Source organism: Corapipo altera, unplaced genomic scaffold (assembly GCF_003945725.1).
Source record: "Corapipo altera isolate COAL_440 unplaced genomic scaffold, ASM394572v1 107b, whole genome shotgun sequence".
NCBI classification, from domain to species: domain Eukaryota; kingdom Metazoa; phylum Chordata; class Aves; order Passeriformes; family Pipridae; genus Corapipo; species Corapipo altera.
The window spans coordinates 2562624-2588501 of NW_020884951.1; the positions used below are offsets into that span (position 1 = coordinate 2562624).

The following is a 25878-nucleotide window of genomic DNA, read 5'->3' on the forward strand; positions in this document are numbered from 1 at the left end:
AAATGTATATACACACATTTTCAAGAGTGAAGAAGGGGGAACCAGGCTCCCTGGCACTGTGGAATTGGAGGCTGATGTGGCTTCACACTTTATCTGAGCACGGAGAGGGAGGGACTCAGCCCAGTTTAAAGGGCCCATGAGATGCTGGGTTTGTCTGTCAGGCAGACACGAGGCTGTTCCAAGACAGACACTTCCCAGATGCTCTGTCCTGCAGTGATGGAGCCACAGAGGAATGCTGATGGCGTGCTCAGGGCATCATTTCTATTTATTCCTCACAGGCTTTGTGCCACCCAAATTCTGGCTCTGCTCAGACGAGGTAAAGCATGTGCTTTACCTGTTTGGAAAGAGGGCATATGCCCTGTTTGGAGCAGAGCTTTAAACTCTGAACTCCAGGTGAAATCCATCCTTCTGAAAAACCCTTTTTCTGCCCTCCCAGGAGCCTCTCCAAAGTTCTTGAACCCATTCTCCTCTACCAAGACCCCTTCCTAGACTGGGACTAGGAATGAGGTTGGTCATTTGAGGACTTGAAAGTCTCAGTCAGTCCTAGTCTTGCCCATCAGCTCAGAAGTTTGAGGACCCCACGGACCACACTGCCCCTGCACCACTTATTCTTGCTTCAAACCATTGATTTCTTCATACCAGAATTTTATAACTGATAAATCAGAGAATACATTGACAAGAGAAAGTAAGTCCATGAAATACATTGACAAAAGAGAGTAAATCCTCACTTGGCTCATGTCCACCACTGATTTTAGTTACAAACCTCACATGGACACGCTGCTGCAGCATCCCTCCCTGAGAAGGGCCTAACACCTGGTTCCTCAGGAAATTACTCTGGCCTGCCCTGGTCAAAATGAAGCCTCTGATGCCCACTGATACTCATGGGAAGGTGAATCCTCTTCCCTGATCCCACAGGGCCAAGAAAAGTTTCAGAGGGTATTTTAAAGCCCTGATCAGAGCTGACTGCAATTTGTTCCAATAGGCTTTAAAATCATAGAACACAGAACCATAGAATCAGGTAGTAAATCATAAAATCAAGTATTAAAAGGCCACTGGGACCCTCTCATGAACTTCCAGGCCTAGCAAAACCTCACCATTAGTTTTACAATTCTTTCTTCCCATTGTTTCTATATTTCACATTCCAGAGTTTCCTGTGGCTTACACTGTATTACCAAGAGCTCCCCGAGGAAGAAAGAAGAGACTCACACTGTTACTGGTTGGCAGGCTCATTAGCAAAGGCATTAAAACCAAGCTTGAATGTTTTAAAACTACTAGAGCCCCACTGCAGCGTATCCAACCCCACTCCCAGTGTCCAGGCTGTGGCAGCAGGATGGGGCCAGCAATGCTCAGGGCACACAGGTGGCCCCAGGGGAAGCAGCTTCCAGGGCAGAGCTCTGCCGAGGGAACATGGACCTTCCCAGGCAGAGGGAAGTCTTTCAGCAGGGCTCACCAGCATAATGAGGAAACCCTGAAACCCAGATCAGCGGGGCCGTGACGGGAGCTGTGGGTGGGTCCAAAGCACAGAGCCCGGGGCAGCAGCCTGGGCAGGGGCAGCCAGAGCAGGGACAGGAGAGAAAATAATGACTTGGGTTTGTGCCCCTGCTTTGATGCCCGGTCCCAGTGACAGAAACACACCAGCCAGCCACAGAAACACACCTGTGCCAACAGCAGCAGGAGATGTCCAGACAAAAACATTTCAAGCAGATAGTTGTCTGCAATAGAAAAATGTTGTAAAAGAGGAAATTTTATTTTTTTTAAGTTGCTGCAGGAAAATATTTTTCACCCAAGTTTTTTCGAATTTCAGATTGTTAATGCAAGCTTATATTTTAGGGTAAAACATTTTGATTTTCCCATGGCAATTGGCAACTCCTTTTGCTGGCTGGATCACCTGTGAAACTGGTCCTTTCCATAAAACATCTTGGAAGCCTTGTGTGACTGACAGCTGTCACATTGGCATCAGGGACTCTCTTCTTTTATCCCTTTCATCTCTTTCCTTGTGTCCTAGAGATTTTGGGAAGCTGGTCAAAAGCCCCCAGCAGCAGAACCCCTGGGATCCCTTCCCTCACCCCGTGAGGTGGTTACAGATCAAGATCTTCATCTCCAGCAGACAATGCTAAAATAGCAGTCTGCTAAAGGGCTCATGTTAAAGGTTCTCCTTTTCAATCAGTGCTTTTGGGGGTTCTTCTCTGTTGTGCATTTGCTTGGGTTTAAGGCAAGTAAAGAATTGACAAAAATTTTATAGTTAGAATCTTTCTTTACGTGGAAGCAGAAGTTCATATTTTTCACTTAATATTTCTAGAAATATCAGAAACAGCTGCTGAAGAAAACTGCCTGTTTTCAGAAAAAGAGAGGAAAGTTTTCATTTCAGATTTGAAGTGACTTTTGCTTTCTTTAAACACACCTACTAAGGTCTAACTTCCCTTTTCCAACTTTATACAAAAATTGTTTTTCATAAAGGGGACAAAAATTAGAGCCTTTTGCATTTTGAATGCCAGACTTCTGAAGTGTCTAGCAGTCCAGGGTGAAAATTGCCAAGGAAATGAGGACAAAAAGTGTTTTAACAGACAGACAGATATTTGTTATCACAGGAAAGAATGAGGTAATTTAGTTCATCTAAAAAACCCTGATCACCAAAAAAACGAGATGACATATACACATCCCCTAATTACCAGGGACATGAGCACATCAGAGGAGCTTCCTAGGTTGAACAACTCACAGACTGCATGTCCTGGGTCCCTGGATTTGGCTGCTGCTGCCCAAAAGATCCATTAAAATAAAGTTGTGTTTCAGCACAAGGATGACTGAGGGCACAGCCAGGACCCAAACAGCAAAGGCTAAAACACAGGCTGAAACTTCCAGGAGAGAACAGACACTGGGGCAGGATGGGGTGGGGTTTCTGCCCAAAAGAGGAATCACAACTGAAGCAAAATTATCACATCACCTTACAGCCCCAGCAGCCAGCCCTGGGATGGCAGCCAGCTCTCCTCAGCTGTCAGCAGGACAACAGAGCACATCTCTAATTCCACGGTGAGTCTCCCAGGCTGAGACTAGTTCTTTGAGACATGAGGGAAGGCAAATAGTCCATGAATTTCACTTACCTAATTGTACCCGGACTTATACTTTGCAGTTCCCAGCTCTCTAAATCAAGTATGTTTCCCAAAGCACTTTTTGGTACACAGTGTGACAACAAGACACAGAGGAATCCAGCTTAATGTCTATTCACTAAAGTTCCATAAGGCAAGTTCATCACTGTCTGTGCTGCGGGGCAGGAGAACAACTCAGGGAACTCGGAGGAGGCAGAGGAGAAAAACCCCAAACAATGAGCCACCCTGAGGCAATGAGCTCAATGTCTCCGGGAGGGATGGATCCGGCTGCTGCTGGGGGTGCTGGGAGGCAAGCACCAGTGCTGAGGAACTGGGGCCAGATGAGCTGTAGGGAGCAGGATCCTGGCAACAAAACCTGGGTGCTGAGGGGATGAGCTGCAGCTGTGCAGGGACCCACAGCCAGCACGTGAATCACCACCCTCACACCTGGTAGGGTCATGAGCTTCAGTGGGCTTTGACTCCTTTTCTCACACTGCTCAGCAGCACCCACAATCTCCTGTGACACCCCCATCAGCTGCCAGCATTTTATAACCTAACTGCACATGTATACTCAGGAAAACATCCTGAATTTTGCAGCAGGGAGCCTTCCTTGTCCCTTGCTGCAGGGCTGGGGGCTTGCTCCAGCCTGCTGATCCACAGGGAGGTTTTGGTACCCTTAGGCAGCACACAGTCCTCTCACATCAGCCTCATCCAACACAGGACAAAAATCTTTGGGGTGGCCTTTCACCAGGAACCCACTTTAACTCAGAGTGTGTTGGAGACAGGAGAAGAGGAACAATTCTGGGAATCAGCTAAAGTTGTTCCTTCCTGCAAAGCGATGGCTTTGCCTCTAAGCCTGGAGCATCTCTCCAAACACAAGGAGTGCAGCATGCATAAGTGGCTGTGAGTAATCTCCTTTGGCTGGTATTTTGCTGAGTTTATCATCTTTTAACTTTGTGATGACCTTCCTGAGTGACTGCAAATGTTGGAAATTGCACAAGTCCTGAAGGCAGAGCTGGCAGCGTGTGATGAAGCAGCTGTCAGGGGCATCCCTCCAGCTCGAGGTGATGGCAGACTCAAAGTGTTTTAATAATGCCTCTGATTGATATTTCTATCTAAAATAATAAAGGGGATAAAAGAAGAAATGCCCAGTGAGAATGTGGGCAACACTTTTACAACATGCTTTCTGGAAACTTTGTAGCATTTCATAAAAAGTGTGATGATGAAACTCCCACTTGCACCATGTCACCAGAAGGAAGCACTCCGCCCAAAGGCAAACAGACCTGATAGGTAATATCAGGTAACATGCTGTAGGCCATAATGCAGCCAATAACCTTTAGTTCACAGCCAAGGGTACCCAGTGCATGATGTTTTACAGGATTGGGCTGAAAGTCCCTCAGACTGGGTGACACCCAGTCACCTGCTGGTCTGGCTGGGCCCTTGGGTGCCAGATCCCACCAGGCTGACTGGCTGCTTGGGGCTCGGGGGCATCTCCAGAAAACCTGCTCTGCCCTCTGCTTGGCTGTGGTACAACTGGCTCTATGAACTCAGTTACACAGCCAAGGAAAAGTTGTATTGTTTCCCTGAAAGCCATGGAAACAAGTAATGATTTACAGTGATTTATTGATAGACTGATTCTGACACCTCAGGATATTCATGAGAAAAGTGGACAAGAGACAGGATGCTGACTCATGGGAAGAAATGGAGAAAAAAAGATGACATGTTGTTCAAACCAGTCTTCAGAGCACTGATGAAATTCTGGGAGACATATTAATGACAGGGAAAAGTATCTGTGGGATTCATCTGTTTGTTTTAACCTCCCCAGGGCAAGGGTTTTCCAGTCGTGGGCCTTCATGTATGTATAATAAGTGCAACATTATTACTCACAAATCATCAGCTGGAAAGGAGAGGTGTTATGTCAGAGGACAAAAACTGACACCCTCAACATTTGATTCAGCTTCATTGGAAATCTGTCACCTCCCTGGTCATTTTTGGAGTCCAAAGATTTCAGTGTTTGGAGGTATTTTGGCTACTCTGCTCTGTTTGACCATGGCAATTCAGTCATCAAGACCTATTTTTAGACACATGAATAAAGAAGGATTTTGGAGTGGATCCTGAAACCTCCTGAGCCTCAACAGGAATGTGGCAGTGGCACTCAGCCGGGCTCATTCACAAGGGCTTGATTTGTTCATTTGCTCAGAGCTCTCCATCCCAGAGTGTGCCGTCAGTCTCATCTCTGCCCATGGCCTCCCTCTGGGAGTGGTTCCAGTGGGGGGTCTGTGCTAAACTGAGGTCCTGCCCGGGCCCAGACAGTTCCATCTTCTACTGATGTTTCTGTGGCTGTGACTGCCACAGCCCTGCCACAGCCCTGCCACAGCCCCCCAGTCCCCTGCCAGGCTGGCAGCTCAGGTCCGTCAGGAAGGTGTTGGGGACACCTTTGCAGGAGCCCAGGGCTCAGGGCAGTGACCAGAGCTCGAGCTCAGGCTGCCTTAGCTCATTTATTTGCTGTGTTCTGTCGGCTGAGACACCGAACACCTCAGCTGTTGCTGTATTCGAGGCTCGAGGGGTCTCTGCCAAGGCACTGGCACAGCTCAAAAGCTCCAGCACTTGCAGTGTCAGTGCGGCACACCCCGAGCGATGATGGTGCCTGGTTTATCGGCACCTGGGGCCTCTGGAATTGCAGGTGAACCTCCAGGGACAGGTGGGCACAGGCACACGCTCTTTATCCCGCCCCGTTCTCGCCTCCTGCTGCGGGTGGCTGAGCTCAGCCCGGTGTCCCAGCGCTCCCTGGCGGCTCCCGCCGGCGGCTCCCGGGGCCGAGCCCGCTCCCCCCGTGCCCTCCATCGGCTCCCGGGGCCGAGCCCGCTCCCCCCGTGCCCTCCATCGGCTCCCGGGGCCGAGCCCGCTCCCCTCGGCACCAGCCCCGCTCCCCCCGTGCCCTCCCTCGTGTCCCTGTCTCCCATTAACGGCGTTGGTTTGGCTCTTATCGGTGGCCCTCGGTCAACCCCGGTCATTAGTTATTGGCACCTCAGCTCTGGGCTCCCCGAGACGGCTTGTGGTGATAAGCCTTGTGTATTTTCCTGCTTATTTAACTGAACATTTCCTTGGAAACACCATCAGCCCAGTGAGCTGGGATCTGCAGGGTAAACCCCACAGAATCACACCCCAGTTACAGCAAGTGGGTCAGGGGTGTTTGAGTGGGTAGAGATCAGGGCACTTTCTCACGTGAGAAGTCAGTGCCATACCTGACTGAAACATTCTGGAGCAAAGGAAAGCAAACCACCAGGAATAAATAAACCACCAGAGACATCAATCCCTGCATTTCATGGACAGGCAGAGGTGAAACAGCCAAGCCACCACAGGTGTATAAATGAAGTAAACAAGCTGTGTTGGCAGTGCTGCTTGTAAAGAATCACAAGACCTTAAGCGATGCCAGGACTCAGTGTGATGCATTCCAAGTGAAAAATGGACTCTGCTCTTCCTGGCCTTTTGATTTACAGTGGGTGAAAGATGGGATGGGACCCAGCCCATGTCACGTCTTCCTCCAGGTCCTTGGCCCTCCCAGGAGTTGCTAGCAGCTCACTCCTCTCCAGGCTCCATCCTGCTCTCCCTGCAGTGTCCCTGTGCCTGAAGCCTCTCTCCCATCTTTTTGTGGTGCCTGTCCAGGCCCAGACACTTGCCCACACAAAGCCCAGGGGGTTTCTGAGGCTGGTGGGACACTTAACCTGTGAGGTAAATATCAATACAAACCCCATTTACTCTTGTCCACATCTTGTCAGGAGAATATTAAAAACGAAAATGAATCTGGGACAGTTTAAGGGGCAGAGCTGATGGTACAGATGAGAGTTGGTTCTCCTATGAAAAACAGAATAACTTCTCATTTTGGTGTGTAGGACACCAGGCCCCTTGTTCCTCAACTCACAGACCAGTCTCTGTGCCATTGATGGCACTGCGCAAGTTAACACCTTTCTTGTAAGGAAAATCATCAAGAAGAAGCAATACCTGTACCTGAGTCAGGTATCAAAAATTTTAAAAAGGCCAAAGTCCACAGTAGCAGAAAAGTGGCAAACCAAGTAAATTGGTTTTACCAGCTTAATAGTTACCCAATTAGCTAATAATTACTCACTGGCAAGCTTATCTCCTGCACAATGAGCACTGGGCTCTTCAGCAATAGCAACAATCCCAAACGGACTCTCAGTTCAGGTGACCCCTCTGGCGTGTTCATCACTGTGTTGGGGAGCAGAGTGTCCCATGAGCAAACCCACCAGGGTCTTCTCGCCACAGCTAAAGCCGCAGTGAGAGGAACAGACAGGTTACCTGTCTAAGCCCTTGCTGTCCTGCTTGCAGATTTGCCCACCGAGCCTGGATCCTGCACAGTCACAGTGCACATGTTGTTACCAAAAGCAGACCCTTCCAAACAAATTCGACTTTGATAACCAGTTTTGAAGAGTGGCAGAGCTGTAGCAGCCTCAGCAGTGCATGGTTCCTGCTTTGTTCCTGCTTGGGGGCAGGTGAGGGAGAGCAGGAGGTCCCCAGTGAGGGGAAGGGAGACAGGGGATGGCTGAGGATCCCAGCAGGAGCACCAGGGAGAAATGCACAAGGAATTAATCAGGCTGTGCTTCTGCTTATTGAAGAATAAGTATTAAATTCAAGGAATTGTCCTCAAAGAAGCCCATGCTCCTACCTGGACTGAGGCACCAGGCAAAAAGTACTACCAGGACCAGCCATTGACTGCACAAGCTGCAGGGAAGTGCATGGGAATGGAACAGCCTTTGCAATTGGGGCACATCCATAGCTGACTCCCCGCCCGGGTAATCACAGTGCTGCTTTGTGCAAAGGGCTTTTCATGCTGAAAGATGTCAAAACACATGGAGACAGAAGTTTTGACTGTGGATTTGAGACTGCCAGGAGCAGCACTCTATGCTTTCTTGCTAATCCCCTCATAAGAGGGAATAGCATCTCCTTTTCAAAACCCAAAAGTTACACAAAAGCCACAGGAGAGAGAGGATCCCGAACCAGTATTTTATTGACTGTTATCAGCTCCCAAAAAACACTAGTGGATCAAATCTTGTTGTATTATAACCACACAGAAATTTTGACAGAGCTCATATTAAAGCAAGAGCATCCAGAGAGAGGTTGTGTGTGATGGGGGTGAAGTTTGCCAGACTCTTACAAAAACAACCATCGGAGAACCTGGGCCGGGCGAGGAATGTCTGCCCACTGCAGAGGTCACACAGGCAGCTGTGGGTTTGAGCTTGGCTGCACCGTCCGTCCTTCCACAGGGACACTGACCTAGTGTGCTGTCCTGCTGAAGGATGAGTGGCAAGAATAGACTTTGCCTGACTTATTTATCCCAGAGTAATGAGTTTGGCAGTTCTCTAGGGACACATTGGGATATACACGGAAACTGCATTTTTTAATCTCATTGATTTTTTCCAATGTAAAGAGAAGAACATTGGAATGAGAAGAAGTTTTACTAAGTTACTCACCATAACAATATTTCTTTGGGTTTGTGATTGGTTTGATTTCTTAACAAGAGGCATTTTGTTTATAAAAACCTCCAGATAGTGACATTAGGGAAATGCCATTTGCAGTGGTATGAATTCCCAGTTTTCCAGACAGCAAAAAACCAAACTTAGTAGTAATATATGGTTTATGCTGTAATTTACTTGTAACGCAAAATGAAAGGCTCCAGTGCTGCCTCTGTGGTGGCAGCTCCAGGAAGGATTCCACTCCAGCAGAACCAAAGTGAAGGCTCTCACAGTGAAGCCCACAGGGAAAAGTCTGTAAAACACATTTCCTGCAGGTGAATTCCAGCTGACACCCGAGCCTTGAGTGCTTGTTCTCTGAAGAGACTTTTCTAATTCCATTTCCTCCCCTCTAAGCACATCTTCTGCAGACTAGTTCCTGCAGATGAAGAGGACAAGTGAGCACTGTGCCTAAGATGGGAGCCCTGACCTGAAGCCTTAGTGCTGGCAATGCCACTGGGGTTTGCAGTGTCCTGAGCCACACCAGGTCCCTGTCCCTGTCCCAGCTGCTGTTGTCCTCTCCCTTCCCACAATTAGCTTAGGAAGAAGCAAGATTCTTGTTGCTCTTACTCTTTTCTCAGTTTCACAGTTTCTTTTTGAAATGCAAATACATTCTCAGGTCACATATTTTTCCACCCATCAAAACATCTTGATTTCCAAATTTAAGCAGCCTTTCACCCAAATCTGCAGCTATGGCACAGTGCCAGTCTGGATGGAAATGCCCAGCTGTAGACATGTATTTTGGATTATTTTGCATAGGAAGGATGAAGCTCATTTCCTTTTCACTGTCTTTTGAAGCTCAATCCTTTGCCATCACAAAGGCCAAGCCAGGACTGAATGGACACAAAGAAACTGGTTATTCTTTCTGAGAAAGAGAAAAACACAACTTTGGTGGATTTTCACAGCTATAGGTTGAAGTTGGCCACATGTTCCCACTGGGTGTCTCTCACCTGTGACCCAAACCCTGCTCTGAAACACAGGGGCTGGCTCTGCAGAGCCCCCAGAGCAGCAGCTGCCGGCACCCACTGTCCTGGCACTCACATCCCCAGGGATTCCAGCTGTCCCTTAGGTTCAGGAGGCACCACTTGGACCAGGAGCAGCACTGCTGGCAGTGCTCCATCACCACCCCAGCAGCGGAACACAGGGGGCAGTGCTTGAGGCTGTGGCACTTTGAGATGCTCAGTTTTACTGAGTGGGGAGTACATGAAGGGTTATAAAGGAGCTCTCTTATCCAGGGCCAACTTCTGTTTCCTGCCTTTTGGGTTGAAAACCTGCAGCTCTGTTCCAGCACAACATTGGTTCTATCTCAGACAAAGACGAGTCCCAAGTTCCACAGGTGCCGAGTGGTTGCCGTTGCTGCCCATGGGATAACTCCAGGACAGACAGACAGAATGATCCGACAGAGAAGGGCTGCCAGGCTGGCAGGGAAGCCACTAAGGATGCAGTTCTTGAGGACTGGTAAAAAATAAAGTATTATTGAAAGTGAAAAAAATTAGATTTTATGTTAAGAAATGTCAATTAATGAAGTTAAAGCCCAAACGGCCAAACCACAGTGGGCACAACTGGTGTGTATATAACCAGTGTGGCTTCCCCATGTTTGCTTAGATCATGAAAGGCTTTGTGTGCTGTTAAAGAAGTCTCTTAATTTTTTTCTGATTGTTCCAATGAAAAATTTATTCGACAACCCTCATTCTGGAGCCCACACTGGGCAGTTCATCCCTGGAGAATTTTGACACCTGACAGGATGAGGTCCTGAATGACCCAGTCAAAGGTTGAAGTTCCTGTGCCTTGGGCAGAAGGCTGACTAGATGGTCTCCACAGAACTTTCCAGCTCCATTTTCCCCATGATTCTGCAATCACATGATGCTGCCCAGCTGTCAGGTGAGGGCTTCAGCTTTCTGCCACAATTGGCTGCACACTGGATATGTCTGTCTTTGCAGAGTTCCTCTGAGAGGGTGTCTGTGCCTTCTGACAGGCACTGCCTCTGTTGTCCCGGCAGTTCTCAGCCCAGGCGTGCTGGAACGGGGGGGAGATGGACTGCAGAGCGTGGCCCTGGGCCGTGGCCCTGCGCCGGCACACGCACAGCAGCGCCCGGAGCTCCGCGCGGAAGCTCTCGTTCAGCCAGCAGTAGATGAAGGGGTTGTAGCAGGTGCTGCTCATGGCAAACCAGTGAAAAGCAAAGTACAGAGCGTTGCTACTGTGGATGGCCCTGCAGGAGATCAGCACCACATAGCAGTTCAGGGGGAACCAGCACACAGCAAACACAACCACCACCACCATCAGCATCTTCAGCGTCATCTTCTTCTTTCGCTGATGAGTGTAGTATTGCTGCATGGTGAGGTCCCCAATGGCATTCCTCAGCCAGAGCTTCTTGGCCACCATGGTGTACGTGACGGAGATCACAAGCAAGGGCAGGACATACAAGAGAACAAACGTAGTCAAGTCCAAATACTTCCAGAAAAGGTCAGCAGGAGGAGGGAAGCTGGGGAGGCAGACCATTCGGATGGTTCTGTTTCTGAAGATCAAAGAGAGAAAGAAATCTCAATTCCACTTACAGCTACACACACCTGAGGACAAACAGCTCAGACGTTCAAACAAGTTTCAGTTCAGGTACAGGTAGCAGAACTCATTTGGTATCATGGGTAGGTGTCACTCTCAATGGAAAATTTTTCTCTAGGTTTGACCTTTGGCCCCAGTGAAGGTATGTTAAACACACCCCCAGGAAAAGAAAGAAATCATCCATAGTGACATCTGTGTCCTCTACTGACGAGGAGTCCCTTTCCTCTGTACTTGCCCCAAATTACAGGGTTGAATCTCTGAGTCCAAAACAACTCATGAACCAGCCTGGAAGCAATTCCATCAATTGTCATTGTCCCTTCATGAGAGACACAGTGTTCAGGCAAAGGGAAGGACAACTTCTCTGTTTCACCACCCTTTCTAGTAACATATAACAAAAAGCACCATGTAAATGTCTTACCCAATATAAAACCTTGTCAGAGTCTGATAAATGGCGTGAGGCAGCGAGAAGCAGCTGGCCATAACCCAGATGATGACGATGCAAATCCCTCCTTTCACCATGGACATGCGTGGCTTGAGAGGGTGCATGATCACCTGCAGAGAACAACCACTCCTGAGGATTTACAGCATCTGGGTTACTCTTTGAGCCTCATATTGCACTTGATACCTAGCCGTGCCTTGCAATCAACCCAGAATCTACTGATTAAAATGAAACCACTATCAAAATGCTTTGATTTCAGGAGCTGTAATGCTGCACATGAAACAGGCAGACTGTCAAAGTCTTTATGGTAAAAAAAGACTGAACTGGCTGATCTGTGCTCCAGTAGTCCCTGTGATTCTCTGACACCAGATGGAGCCCATCCCCGAGTGGAACCCATTCTTGTTTTGAACTTCATCCAGCCATATCACATGACATTGCTTTTCAGTAACAAATGTTTCAATGGCTCCAGCACTGCAAGAAATCGAGGTCTGCCTGAGAGCTCACTGTGCTGGATCTGCCCTCGCAGTGCTCAGCATTCATCAGCTAAAGCACAAATTGCAGATTGTGTTACACGTAAGGAAGCTCTTTGATCTGCACTCATTGCTTGGCCTGGAAGGTTTCCTCACCTTGAACTGGATGGGCTAACATAGCTCTTGCTGCTTCCAGCCTCAGGCATCCTGAAGGAATGGGACAAGCCTCAGAACTAACAGACTCTCATAAATCCACGTGGAGAGAACATGTGGGCTGGCTGATGTTTGCATGCAGCACGTGATCCTGTCGTGCTGTCAGGGCTGTGCTCCGCAGTGGGGCTGAGGAGGGCAGGGAGTCCACGAGCCCAGGAGCTCAGGCAGAGAAGGAAGGGAGCAGGCTACCAGCACTGATCTCCTGCACTTTTCAGTGTCTCCAAGGACAGGGACTCCACAGCCTCTTCCTTTATCACACTCACTGTGAAAAACATGGGTGTTTTGTCTTCTGCCATGAAAGCTGGAGTTCTTCCCTCCAGTCCCTGAGTCCCAAGTCAGTGCAGCTTTCCAGGTACTGGGACTTGAGGGGGAAACAACCATGTATTTAGTCCCTTATTTTCTATGAAACATAGGGGTGGTGAATACAACATACCTGGTGCCGGTCCAGAGCGATGGCAGCAAGAGTCAGCACAGACACGTGGACAGAGCAGTACTGAACAAACCGGCTGATGTGACACATCAGCTTTCCAAAAACCCAGGTGCTGCTCACAAACCGCACCTGAAGAACAGACAACGTTGCATTAACAGGACCTGTACCTGAAGAGCAGCAAACTGGCTTCCCAGGCACATGGTACAGAGGAAATGTTTTAATACAGCTTCCCAAGGCTTTGTAGGTGCTTTATCCTCAGTTTTTCCTGCGGAAACAATGACTGTGCAAGGGGCTTTGAAGCAGCAGTGAGATTGAGCAGCACCCTGTGTATGTGTTTGCATGTGCACGTGTGCATGTGTGCATGTACCATGGCCCTTCAGGAACACGCAAAGAAACCTTAGCTCTGCTCCTCAATGAGGCTCTGAAGGGCACACTGGGTGCCTCCTTGAAAACATTTACACCTTTGAACATGTGGATGCTGAAAGCTGCATGGGCTCCAAACTTAGAGAGAGAAATCCTGTTCCTAGAGAGGTGTTGCTGATGATGACTTTTCTGCCGAGAAGACTGTGCCAAATTGCCTCACTCTCTCATTACTTCTGACTGCACAATATTAATTACAAATTAATGTAAGTCATTCTGCAGCAAATTAAGCTAATTTGAAGTAAAGCACATTTACTACAAAGCATCTGTCCATGCAGAAAATTAGTCAAGACTGTTTTCAATTAATCTAATTAATTTCCCTGTAGGGATGATTCTTGCAGCACTGACTGTCCCTGAACTGGAGCAGTGTGCTGGTTCTCTGGAGCTGATATAAAGCTCATTCCTGAGAGAGCTGATGGATATTTAATTACTCGTGCTTAGTGTGTAGCTGTTGGTGTGAGAACACGCAAGAGGGCACCAGCCTCTCCCTGAACAGATTACAGAGTGCAAATCCCATCAGAGCAAGGTAGGGAAATCCCACCGAAGAAACGGGATCAGCATGAATTCAAATAGCTAATTTGGGACCTGCTTTTGGAAGGAAGAAGAACACTCTGGATAACGCTGAGCAGGGATGAAGCAGCAGAATTTAGGAATATTTGCATGCTTTTGAATCAGAGTTCTGGGTCAAATCCAGCTGCAGAGTCCTGGTTATATGATGTTTATAGTCTGTAATAGTGGGGCAAGAAATTAATCTTTACTTCTTCCCACCTATTCTTTAATGTTCTTTTATATTGTGTATTTTTTAGTCACTGCAAATAAAGAAAGGACAATCAGCCCCAGGAAGCACTGTCTGTAGTGCTGAGGGAGGGACTTGCTGGCTGACCCAGCTCAGCACAGCCCAAGTACTTCCCTGAGATCTTGCACAGGGACTGACCTTGTTCACGGGGTTTCCATAGGAAACTGGCCATTAATTGGATTTTGTCATATCAAACTAGTCCTCATTTCCTTCCTCATCAACAGACAAAAGGTCTCCAACATCTGTGCCCTGCCCGGGCAGAGGGGGTGGCCTGCAGCGAAGTGACCCCCGCTATGGAATATGAGGTGGGGGCCTGAGCCCCCATCTCCACTTGCTAAGGGGCTGTTGGGGAGGGGAAGCACAACTGCAGCCCCTCTGGGAGGCAAAAGGGGGAGGGAGGCAAAAGAAACTCTGGATCCCAGCCTGGCCCAGGCCCCTTCAATCCTCCTGCACACACAGCTGACAGGCACACAGCTGACAGGCACACACAGACAGCAGCAGACACGGCCGGGGCTCACCAGGGTGAAGGGGGTGTTCAGGATGGTGATCATCACATCGGCAATGGCGAGGTTGACGATGAAGAGGCTGGTGGCAGAGTGCATCCTCTTGTTCTTGATCACCACGTGGCACACCAGGATGTTGCCGAAGAGCGAGATGCAGATGATCACAGAGTAGGCGATGATCAGCAGTGCCTTCACCATCCGGCTCTGGGACTCGCCCTCATACTTGGCCCCGCTGTCAAAGTCGCCCAGGTCCTCCAGGTCCAAGTCATTGTGCAAGAAGGATTGGTTAGGGAAGCCATACAGTGCGGAGAAGAAGTTGGCTGTGCTGTTGTTCTCTGCCCTCCAGAAGGGCTTGGGGAGGTACTGCAGGGGGAACCAGGTGTGCCGGCTCATGGCTGGGGCAGCAGAGCCCCGGCACTGGTCACGCTCCTCTGCGCCTTCTGCCAGCTCAGCTGCCGAAGCTGGTGGTGGCAGGAGGGAACACTTGCCTTTTGAAAATCTGCTCCGTGGTTGCAATCCAGAGAAATTAATTGATAATTGGGTCCTTCTCCCTGTGCTGAGGACACGTCAGCTTCACCCTAGGGGCTCTCCTTCTGCTGTCCTTTTGAAGTCCCACATGTCCCCTACACGGAAGTTGATTCGGAGGCTGAAATATCAGAGATCCCCAAACACTTTCCCTCTGCACCAATGAAGAAATCCTACTGAATATTTCCTTTTGAGCACTGTTCTTCTATCTGCAACTCATCCTTGGAAATCTGCTTTATTGGTTCTCCACACAGTCCTTCATCCATCAGGTTTCTGTTTCCCAAGAGTTTTCAGAGCTTCTCAGAATCAAAAAAGCAAGGGCTGCCTTTCCCATTGCTTTCTCCCCTCCAAGTATCTCTGACTATCCAGTGAAGCAGCTTTGCTCAGCAGCCGTGGTCGCTGTGTTCCCTGTGATATGCACAGCTGCCAGATGACACACCATGTGGGAAGGAGCCAATGGCAGATCTCTTCCCAGTTTATCCTGAGGTGTATCACAACCCACACGTGGGCAACGGCAGAGTCTGACATGTGCAGATCTAGAGAGCAGCAAAACACAGACAGAGAGTGGATGTGCCATGATCCCTCCCGTCTGTTCTCTCCTTTCTGGGTACCCAGCACAACACCTACATGGGGTGAAGCATCTTTACTACTTCACAGTATCACTCTTTCCATCCCAGAGTTTTTAGCAGACAGAGAACATCCAAGGATTTTCCTTTCTGATGCTCTTTTGAAATTGCTGAAATGTCAATTGAGATGCAGATCCATCTTCTGAACAGATTTAGTGTGATCCAATGTAATCTCATCAACAGACCAGTGTGGATGAGGGCCAGAGAAATCAGAGCTGTACTGTAAAATTTCAGATTTTTGGGAACATTAAAACATCAAATTTCAAGCATTTTCATAGGTCATTGCCACAGTTCAGGCCAAGGAGGCTGTTGAGGACAAGTCCCTGGGCTTGGCAGGTTTATGTACTTCCCTGCAGTGACTTTTTCCTACCTGACAAGAGAGAAATGAGATAATTCAGCAGTCATGCTCATTGTACAACATGTAAAAGCATTCAGAGTCAAGGCTGCTCACTGTTGCACCTGAATTTAGGCTAATTTTAAAGAAATTATTTCTAAAGACATGATTCATCTCCGTTATTGGAGAGAATTTAATGATGAGGCAAATCATAATAGCAATACAGCCTTTTTGCCCAGGCTGTTACCAGGGACTCAGCAGGTACACACATTCAAATGCTTGTCCTTGCCTGCTCCCATGAAGACATACAGAAAATGCTTTCATTAGTGGAGTATTGAGCTTGAAAACTGAATGAAATTGTCCCCACAGGTCGGTGCAGATTCTTATATCAAACCGGATTTCCTTCTATGACAAGGTGACCCGCCTGGCTGATCAAGGGAAGCCAGCTGATGGGATCTTTTTGGATTTCAGTAAAACTTTTGATACTGTGTCCCCAAGGATCCTTCTGGACAAACTGTCCAGCCCACAGCTGGATAAACACATCCTGTGGGGGGTTAGCAGTTGGCTCTCGGGTAGGGCACAGAGGGTGACAGTGACTGGGGTGACATCAGACACCTGTCACTAGTGGGGATCCACAGGGCTCCATTTGGGCCCTGTGCTCTCCAATGTCTTCATCAGTGATTCAGACAGAGGACTGGAAAGGACACTGAGGAAGTTTGCAGATGACACAAAGGAGGAGGGATGCTGACTCCCTTGAGGGCAGGGAGGCCCTGCAGAGAGACCTGGGCAGATCAGAGGGCTGGGAATCACCAACCATGGGAAGTTCAACAAGGGCCAGATTCTGCCCCTGGGATGGGGCAACCCCGGATGTACGGACAGACTGGGAAGGAGAGGCTGGAAAGCAGAGCCAGGAAAGGGCCCTGGAGGTCCTGGTGGGTGGCCAGTTGGCCCTGAGTCAGCAGTGCCCTGGCAGCCAGGAGGGACATCCCTGTCCTGGGGGCATCAGGCCCAGCATGGCTGGCCGGGCCAGGGAGGGGATTGTCCCGCTCTGCTCTGCCCTGGGGTGGCCTCACCTGCACCATTGGGGCAGTTTGGGGGGACACAATGGAATGGAGAGATTGAGCCATTAGAGAGTGTCCAAAGGAGGCAAGGAAGATGGGGAAGGGCCTTGATTTGAAGCCGTGTGAGGACACTGAGGGCACTTGGTGTGTTCAGCTGGAGCAGAGGAGACTGAGGGGAGACCTCAGTCCAGTTCCAGCTTCCTGGGCAGGGGCAGAGGAGGGGCAGGGACTGAGCTCTGCTCTGGGGGGACCAGGGAATGGCCTTAAGTTGTGTCTGGGCAGGTTTAGGTTGGATCTCAGGAAAAGGTTCTTCCCCCAGAGGGTGGTTGGCACTGACCAGGCTCCCCAGGGCAGTGGGCACAGCACCGAGGCTGCCAGAGCTCAAGAAGCATTTGAGTGATATTCTCAGACACATGGTGTGACTCTTGAGCATGGTCCTGTGCAGGGCCAGGACTTAGACTTGATGATCCTTGTGGGTCACTTCCAACTTGGCATGTTCTGTGATGTTTCATATTTATGAGGTATGTAAAGATCTCCTAAGAGGTCACAAGAGAAATCCTGCAAATACAAGGCCATTGTATTAAAACCTTTTCTATTGCAGAAGTTCCTATCACACTCCAAATGTGCATTTTTTTTTGTCTTCTTGTCATTATCTCCATCCGTCCTTCCCTGAGTTTCACTGCTGGTGCTGAGCACAGGCTTCCCACATAATTGGGAAAGATGAGAGCCGCTGGAGATAAAGTGCTGCTCCCACTTTGTGTCTGTTTCTGGCTCAGGACACGCAGAGTTGATCCCCAGAGCACTCACCAGAACACGCTTGGCCTCCAAGAGAATCCCCTGCGCTCCTGGCCAGAGCTGTGTCATGGAAAAGGGGAATCACACAGATCATGGCAAAGCCCAAACCGAGGTCTGCTTGTGCAACAATGAGATTTTTGGCTTGAAAAAGAAAGTACCTCTGCTCTGCCATTCAGAGCTGAAAGCAGCTGGAGCAGATGGGAAGTTTCAGTGCCTGAACCTTGTCCAGAGGGCGAAAATTCAACAGCTGAAATTGCCAAGTCCAAATGAGGAAAAATTCATTCAATGCACCTGTTGTACCAGGCAACTTCTTGAAAGATTCCTGTTTCCTAGAGAGATTCATAGCTTACACTTTCCTGATTTAGATACAGGTTTGATAAATAAAAAAAAACAAACAAGAGCTGTAGATTTTATTTACTCAACCCCTGAGATTTTATTTTACTCAAAAGGTGTGTTAGAAATAAGAGTTTGGACAATACTCAGAAACCATGATGCTGAAACTTTCTTTTTTCATATTTGCTTGACTGCACTGAGGACACTGTACTCCTCTTCATTTGCAGTGTCTAGTCCTGCTTTTGTGACTCAGAAAACGTGGGTTGAACAAGCACAGGCATTTTGCAGGACATTTCATGGACTTGATAATAAGACTTAATAAATAAACCACATTTGGTGATAATGGAGTGAATACTCCAGTAATGCATTAAATAAAGCAGTTCTGTAATTCAAACAGGTGCTACATGCAAAACCACAACTCTAAGTGATGCCTTTCTGTGCAGGTGTGCCAAGGTTTGGCTCCTGGGGAGGGACAGGTCCATTCAGCCTGCAGCAGCACGAAGGTCACCTGCATGTTCTTGCATCCCACTCACATCACTCACCACATGCTTCCTCTCACACTCCTCTCGCAGTATGTGAGAGCATTGCAGATATAACCCAGCTTTTACAAAAGGTTGTCATTTACTGAGGGCAGACTTTTAGGCAAAATCATAAAATTTACCACTCATGATGTGGTAAATTTACCAGTCTCAATGGCTTTTGTTTTTTTCACAGAGATAAAATCCCTTTTTGTGGGATAAAATGTGGGAGGAAGGTACTGGGCACAAACTGTCTCTGCCAGATACTGTATTACATCCCCTTGAAAGAATATTTGAGCTTTTATTCTCAGAGCTTTCCTGAAGGCAGAGTAATTGGATTCTCAAGCTGCAGACAGAGGGAAGGGACAGACAATGGAGGACACGTGGGATACCAGGGCGCTGATGGTTGAGTTAGGAGCTGGAAATGACTGAATACACTGGACCAGCCTTTCTGCAGTGAAACCTGACATAAATTAATCACAGTGAACTGGAACATGGGAGAGAAGCTGCATGACCTTGGATCTAAATGCTGTATTGTTATGGACCATGTCCTTCCCTAGAGAGCAGCCTGGATTAGCTGAGTGTCCCTCATCTGGCAAGGGAGAACTCCCCAGAGGCAGAACCAGTTCCAGGCCATCACCTTTATGGAGCTCAGTACAACATACCTGACAGGTTTTCTGTGACTTCTCTAACATACCTGCAATTATTTGTAATTCCATGTGCCAGACACACAGTGGAGACCAGCTGTAGCACATGCAGGTCACTCACAGCAAAGTGCTTGAGGCAGGTAGAGACACGTCACCCCCAACAGCAAGAAAGGACAAAGTTATATTCTAAAATGTCACATTACTCACTATGACTATAAATGGCTGTAAAGTAAAACCAAGGGACTCTCTATCAGCTCAGGACATGGAATTTGATATGCACTCGTCCAGGAGGTTGGCTCTTGGCAAAGAAGGCTTAATGGATACAGCAGAGACAGGATGTACAGACGTGGTGACACGGCAGCTGCCAGCCAAGGTTCATCAGGAGATGGATTCAAGCACTGCCAGATTCAGGCAATGTGCTGGGGGTTTTTTTGCTTTCCAGATGATTCAATATCAGGAGGAAAAGCCAGACGGGCTGTTCAGCAGCCAGGTCACACTGGTAGAGAGAGGGGAGTTGCTGTGGAAGCTTCTGTCATGTCTTTTTTCCTTAGTTTGAAGGAAACTCCTATGGGAGGATGGAGTAGACTAAAAACTGCTTTGAAGTTTCTGAAAAACAGCCAAAAAAACCCCAGTCGGACTTTACTAGCAGCTACAAATGTTCAAACAGTGATCAAGAGCCCTGGTACTTGAATAAGTGATACAGAAGATAAAGATTTGAAAGAAAACACTACTGAAGACAGATTTGCCATGAGCCTTGAACACACAGTTACGAAACCTGCTTGTGAGCAACAGCTTTCTTTTTCAGAGAGCCAAATGGGTTCTGCAGGCAGGGTTCTGCACGTTGCATTTGTGTTCTGAAAATGCTGTTTTTTCACTGAAAATCTGAATGAAAACCAGGACATAAACATCATCAAAAACAATCTGAAGTTTTAGCTATGGATGATCAATTTTACCCCATTCAATTAAAACTATAATTTAAAAAAATTGCTTTCCTTCAGAAGAAAGTATTTCTCTGCAATAACAAAATTTCCAGCTTCAGTCTCTCAACCCAGACTTCAGTTACTGAGTTGGGTCTTGGTACAGAGGTGGAGGAGGCAAATGCCTCTGAGTGACATGGTCCTGTGCAGGGAGGACATCCTTCAGGGAGGAGAGTGGTGGTAGATTGACAGTGAGAAGCAGAAACTGGCCTTCTCTCAGGTGTGGGGAGGTCGGCTCTGGGAGCAGCTCACCCCAGGAGACCACCCCTCACCTCCTCCACAGTGCCCTTCACAGCCCTGCCAGCCCCAGCATCTCCCACTGGGATTCTTTTGCCCTTAAAGTATTCAGTCTCTTTCAGTGCCTCTTACCCATTCTGGAATTTTGTTTTTAATGTTTCATTTCTTCAAATGTTTCAGTGTTTCAGGGGCTAAGTTTTGGAAACACTGATGACTATTCCAGCTTGGATTAGTTTGCATTCATAGTATGAAAAACATTTCTTGCATTCAAATCCTTTCTCTCTTTTCAACTGCCCTTTATCCAACTGCTCCAGGAAAAGTAGAATTAGCCACTGCTTTGTTTTCTCTCCTTACAGCACTGCCACAGCCCCAGCTGCACTCATTAGAGTTCCTGGTTTGCAAGAGAAAAAAACATTTACATCTACTATTTCCTTTAGCCACCAGATGCCACATTCACATTCTTGGATGATCTATGAATTCCCACATCTCTTTTCAACATCCAAATTTCAGGGACAGAGGCAGACCTGCCCAAAGGCAAACCTCCCTCTGTCACACTGACATACCGAGACGAAGGCTGAGAGCATCCTGAGAGCCCTCCTGTCTCTCTGGGCTCCAAAAGGCTCCTTGGCAAGCTGCAAACATGATGTCAGTGCTCAAAACTGAGCACCAAACAAGGGCTGTAGCTTGAGAAAAGCTTGGCAGGATGTCTGCTCGATGCCAAGGTGCCCACCTGCAGCAAGGGCACAGCTGGCTTTAAGGGATTATTGACCATTTCCCAGCTAAATTCTACCACCCTGTGCCTCAGGATCTCTTCATGGAAATCAAAATGGAAACCAAGAGCCGGACTCAAAGTAAGACCCACAGCTTCACTCCTGCCCCTCTGGAAGGGTGATGACTCTAAGAGTTCCTCACACTGATGCGTTCCTGAGCACTGACCAACTGCAGCTCCATCAGCCCACAAAACCAGCTGTTACTGTGGTACAATCAGCTGAAACCTCCCCAGACTGTGCTGTTATGTAAAATCACACAGCTGCTGCCTTCTCTCCATAGCATTCCAGCCTTCCTCCTCTTTACCTGTTTCCTGGCTCTGAGGGAAGCCAGGTGGGTCACATCAGTCAGCTCAGGGAAAGGCAGAGCCCAAACTGTTCCTTGGGTTTGGCTTTGGGTAGTGGGGCTTTGAGGAGGTGCTCTCAAAGCAGTTCTTCCCAGGTGAGAGCAGAATCAGGTATTTCCCGTGCACCCCTGGGGATAGGTGACAGCAAACACCCCCCACACTCCCTCTGCAGCACCACAACAACTGCCATAAAAACTTTCCTGAAACTTTTTTAATTCCAAGTAACTGGTATTTTAAATTTCTTGTAAGTTACCAGTGATCAGCAGAGTAGAAATTATTTGGTCTTGTTTTCTCCCCAGCACACAAGTATTCCAGAAAAGTTACTTGGCAGTGAAAGGATAATGAGGGAGCTTTTGTGCTTCTTTATTTCTGTGCAACATGATCAGCAAGAATGATGGGGGGGGGGGGAAGTCAAAACCCCTAAAGAGGTTCCCTTGTAGCTCACCCAGCTAAAATAATCAAGGGACAAGAAGAATATCCCCATGTCATGTTCCCTCTTCAACTGAAGGAACACGATTCAGCCAGACCCATTAGTAAGTGCTGAACAATTCACTGTCCTGGAAGCAACAATTGTAACAATAAAGGGAAAAATGTTCTGAAAGACAGATAAAGCCATTCCAAAGGACTGAATCACTGAGAACAGGAGTCCCTTGGTGCAGGGAAGCGTGTGATCCAGAAAGAAAAAAAGTGCCTGAGTCAAACTATTCTAATCCTAAAGGCTTTGCTTGATGATGCAGCCTGATGAGACCTCACATGCCTCCAGAATACATTTTTTTAAGGTAATGTCTTTAATTTCTTTAATACTGGTGAATCTCAACAAGGAAAGATGTCACCATCATAATTAGTTTCCTCCAAAGACTACAATTGTGTCTGGGAATTTATAAGGCTTTCAGCTTGGAAGAAATGCTTGAGAGAACTGCAGAATAGAAAGAAATAAAGTTTGAGACTGTATTACCTCTTTTCTAACAGTCAAAATTTGAAAAGAAATACGAGATTCTGTGGGAGGTTTCCTACATGAGAGGTTTCCAACACAGGCTGCAAATTCCTACATTTTTTTCTTTTCTGCTTCTGGTTACTTAAATTAAGGATCTTCTCCTCAGGCATTAACCAAACACAGATAGCTTCTCTTGAGGGCTTATGTCTCCTCCGGTCATTAATAGATCACAGCTGCAATTGCAGCTGTCCAGAAATCAGCTGGGGGAAAGATGCAATTTGGGGAGTCAAATAATCTAAGTCAGATATGTTTCTCCCCATTCACTTTTCAGTTATTTGTTTGACTACACTCCGGAGTCAGTACCCTGGAGAACAAGGGAGAAACAAGGGCAGAGCTGGCCACAGTCACAGGCTACTCACATTCCGGGGATGCTCTCAGGCTCCAAGTCTCTCTGTGCTCACAGAAAATAGAAGAATTTTCTTCCAAACAAAGACGAACCACATGATTTATTCTGAAAGGGTTTTCTGCAGGCAGGGCACTCGAGGAGCTGCTTGCTATCAAGCAAGGCTTCTTTCATGGAACTGCCAATTAATTATTCCTCTCTGTAAAATGAGCACCTGGGACCCCCTGCAATGTTTAGACCAGGAACAGCTGTGGTTACACGGCCGCCGGCAGGAGGGGCAGCCCCGCACTGCCGGGTGGGTTTAGGAAGAAAGAGGCTCTACCTGGAGCAGCCCTGCCCTGCCTCACCCGGCACCCGTGGGATGCGGGGGGAGGGCATCAGCTTCACCACCCCGCTGATGTGGGCACCCAGGACACCCTCCTGGGAGCAGGAGGATCCCCTGGGGGAAGGTGATTTGGGTACTTGCTGTCTTGTACTGCTGTCCTTCAGCTCAGCTGGGCTGAAAGCCGTTTGGAAGCCCAAGTCTAAACAATATCCCAGCACTTCCAAAGGTGCTGACCAAGGACTGAGCCAAAACACAGAGAAATGCACCTAATTTTACAAAAGTAGCTTAGAGGGGAACACTGCTATTCCTGTCTTTAGCTCTAATCCTGATCCCTTTGAAATTAATGACATTCTTAGGTTTTGTGTTTTCTGAAAATTTCTGAGAATTTAGCCCCATGAAAGATCAAAAATAATAATCTGTTTGGGAACAGGCTGTCTCCTTTCATACCCTTAAAACAACAGCACCTCTAATGCTGGCCAAAAAAGGTTTTATGCGGCTGGACACCGGGTGTACCTGATTTGCACATAAATCTCACCTCCAGAAGGTATTGCAAAATTTTAATTTAATAGTCAGTCTGAGGCGAAGTAGTCCTGGATTACATCCAAACTTCTCCCAAACTGGGCAGAGGGTTTTGTGCTTGGCAGTTTTACAAACCCCTTCAGCAGCCAACTTAACAGAATAATGCTCAAAACCCTTGAGAGCCATGAGTGGAAGTGGCTATTAGTGCAAAGGTTTTATTATCAACAACAGCACCTGAATTGTTGAACCTCAGACCTAGCACAGAATGTCTCCATAACCAAACATCAGCTCTTTTTGAGTCATTGGAACATTTGTGTGAGTCAACCTGAAGCAGAACAAGCAGTCCTGCACAAAGGATGCCTTTCTGTCCCCTGATCCATGGTGCTGCCTTGACTTATGCTGGGCAGGGACTTCTGGAGCCAGTGGTAAGCAACTGGAGCTGCTGGAGGGCAAAGAACTTTTAAGTATAAGCAGCTGGACAAATTTTCAACAGCACTGAAAAGATACGCATGTGTGTAAAACAAACCCAAAAAAACAATTTCTGTATAACCATTTGATTTGGAGTTTTTGTTTGCCGTAGCACCTTTTTGCCACAGAAAAGCAGGCCAAGTGAAGGCAAAAGCAACCCTGAAATCTCTAGCCACCACCTTGCTCCATCTGTTACTAATCAGCATTTTGGACAGTATGACTTTTTCTCTGTTTTCTGTGCAGCCAAATTCCCAGAGCTGACACACAGGGTGTGGAAAGTGTGCTGATGTCTGTGCTAAGTGCTCTGACAGCAATGAAAACATGCCTCAGGTGCTGGTGAGGAGCATCAGTGCAAAACCAGACGTGCTGACAGTGTATTGGCAAGGACTGGGAGGGGTAACCTGGGCCTAGAACCCACAGCACTGGGCTGGGGCAATCAGCCTCCAACCCCAAATTAAGAGGAGGTTGATGCTGCCAGGGCAGCAGCCGTGCATGCAAACTGCAGTTCCCATTCCTGACTAAGGCTCCTTCGGGAGCTTCCTTCTTTCCAAAGCCCCACAGACTTTCCCTCGGTCAATTCCCACTTTCTGCCTCTCCACACAGTGCTCCACAGACTCAGCTGGTCACGTTTGCACAGCCAGTGTCACTGTGACACACACCCGGGAGCCAGCGAGGGGCTGGCTCAGCAGGAACAAAATACTTCTGTCTTCACAGAGGTTTGGCATCACAATGCCAAGTGCAACAGGTGGGTGACCGGCTGTTCTTTTTTATCACACGAAGCAAACCACAAGCCCAGAGAAGCCCAGTTGAGCTCCGGCACTCACGGGGCCGTGCCCTGTGCTCAGGAGTTTCTTGTGCTGGGCATGAACCCAGTCAACACTTGTTGCCTTTCCAGTACACAGGGTGACATTTATTTGCCATCATTCTGGGACAAGCCATGCAGGAATCCACCAACTCTCCTCTATTCAGTTCAGTAGTTTATGTGTCTTTAGCCTACAGAAAGCTGGGCCATGCCTGTCAGCTGGCAGGCCAGGGACAGAACCAGAAAGTTACAGGACATGTTCAGAATGTGCTTTATAACTTAATGTCCTATTCCTTCAAAATCATCATCTGCCTTCTGACTCCAGACTCTCAGTTACAGGAAGCTGTCCAGGTACAAACAGGCACAAGATCCAGATGTGGCGTTGCCATGGTAACACACTTGTAAAACAAATTTGCTGGTTTTCTAAGATTCTCCATTTAGAGAGAAGCAGCAGTAAAGCTGAATGTTGCAGATGACCCAAAGAACTGTTCAATGGAGCATTTAGAGCACCAGGAGACCCTGTGAGAGGTGGTCAGTGGGACAGATCCTGGGGGGTAGTTAGGGATGGAACCCATAAAGCAGCCACTGTCATGAAACACTATTGAGGCAGTGAGGCTGTAGAGGGGTGGATAAATAAATCAGCAGAAAGCAGCCTAAAGAAAAGGATTCACAGGGAAATCCTAATGGAGTGTGACTGCATAACTAAAGAGCTGCCAGAGGTGACAGACCAGGTGCAGCAACCATGTGGCTCTAGGCACAGGGATTTGATGATTCCTGATTAAATATAGGCAAGGCCTGAGAAGCTCTTTGGGTTGATTG

The 25878-nt window shown here is 47.9% G+C and overlaps 1 protein-coding gene across 1 annotated transcript; it reads right to left on the reverse strand.

Moving 5' to 3' along the window:
- Positions 1 to 428: 428 nt before the first annotated feature.
- Positions 429 to 15405, reverse strand: LOC113956555 (probable G-protein coupled receptor 83). The gene is made up of 5 exons (XM_027663264.1): positions 14457 to 15405; positions 12726 to 12851; positions 11589 to 11722; positions 8263 to 11126; positions 429 to 440 (listed from the first exon to the last, which is right to left on the reverse strand). Exons 1-4 carry the CDS (start codon positions 14832 to 14834, stop codon positions 10502 to 10504), a joined length of 1263 nt encoding a protein of 420 aa, XP_027519065.1. The 5' UTR covers positions 14835 to 15405; the 3' UTR covers positions 429 to 440; positions 8263 to 10501.
- Positions 15406 to 25878: the final 10473 nt, after the last annotated feature.

Bases quoted from the DNA above. Each gene is read 5' to 3' on its own strand.
- LOC113956555 (XM_027663264.1), bottom strand. From the start codon at position 14,834: ATGAGCCGGCACACCTGGTTCCCCCTGCAGTACCTCCCCAAGCCCTTC. The intron at 12,852-14,456 runs GTGAGCCCCGGC...TCTGTTCTTCAG, and splicing joins TGAACACCCCCTTCACCCTG to GTGCGGTTTGTGAGCAGCAC. The intron at 11,127-11,588 runs GTAAGACATTTA...TTTGATCTTCAG, and splicing joins CTGACAAGGTTTTATATTGG to AAACAGAACCATCCGAATGG.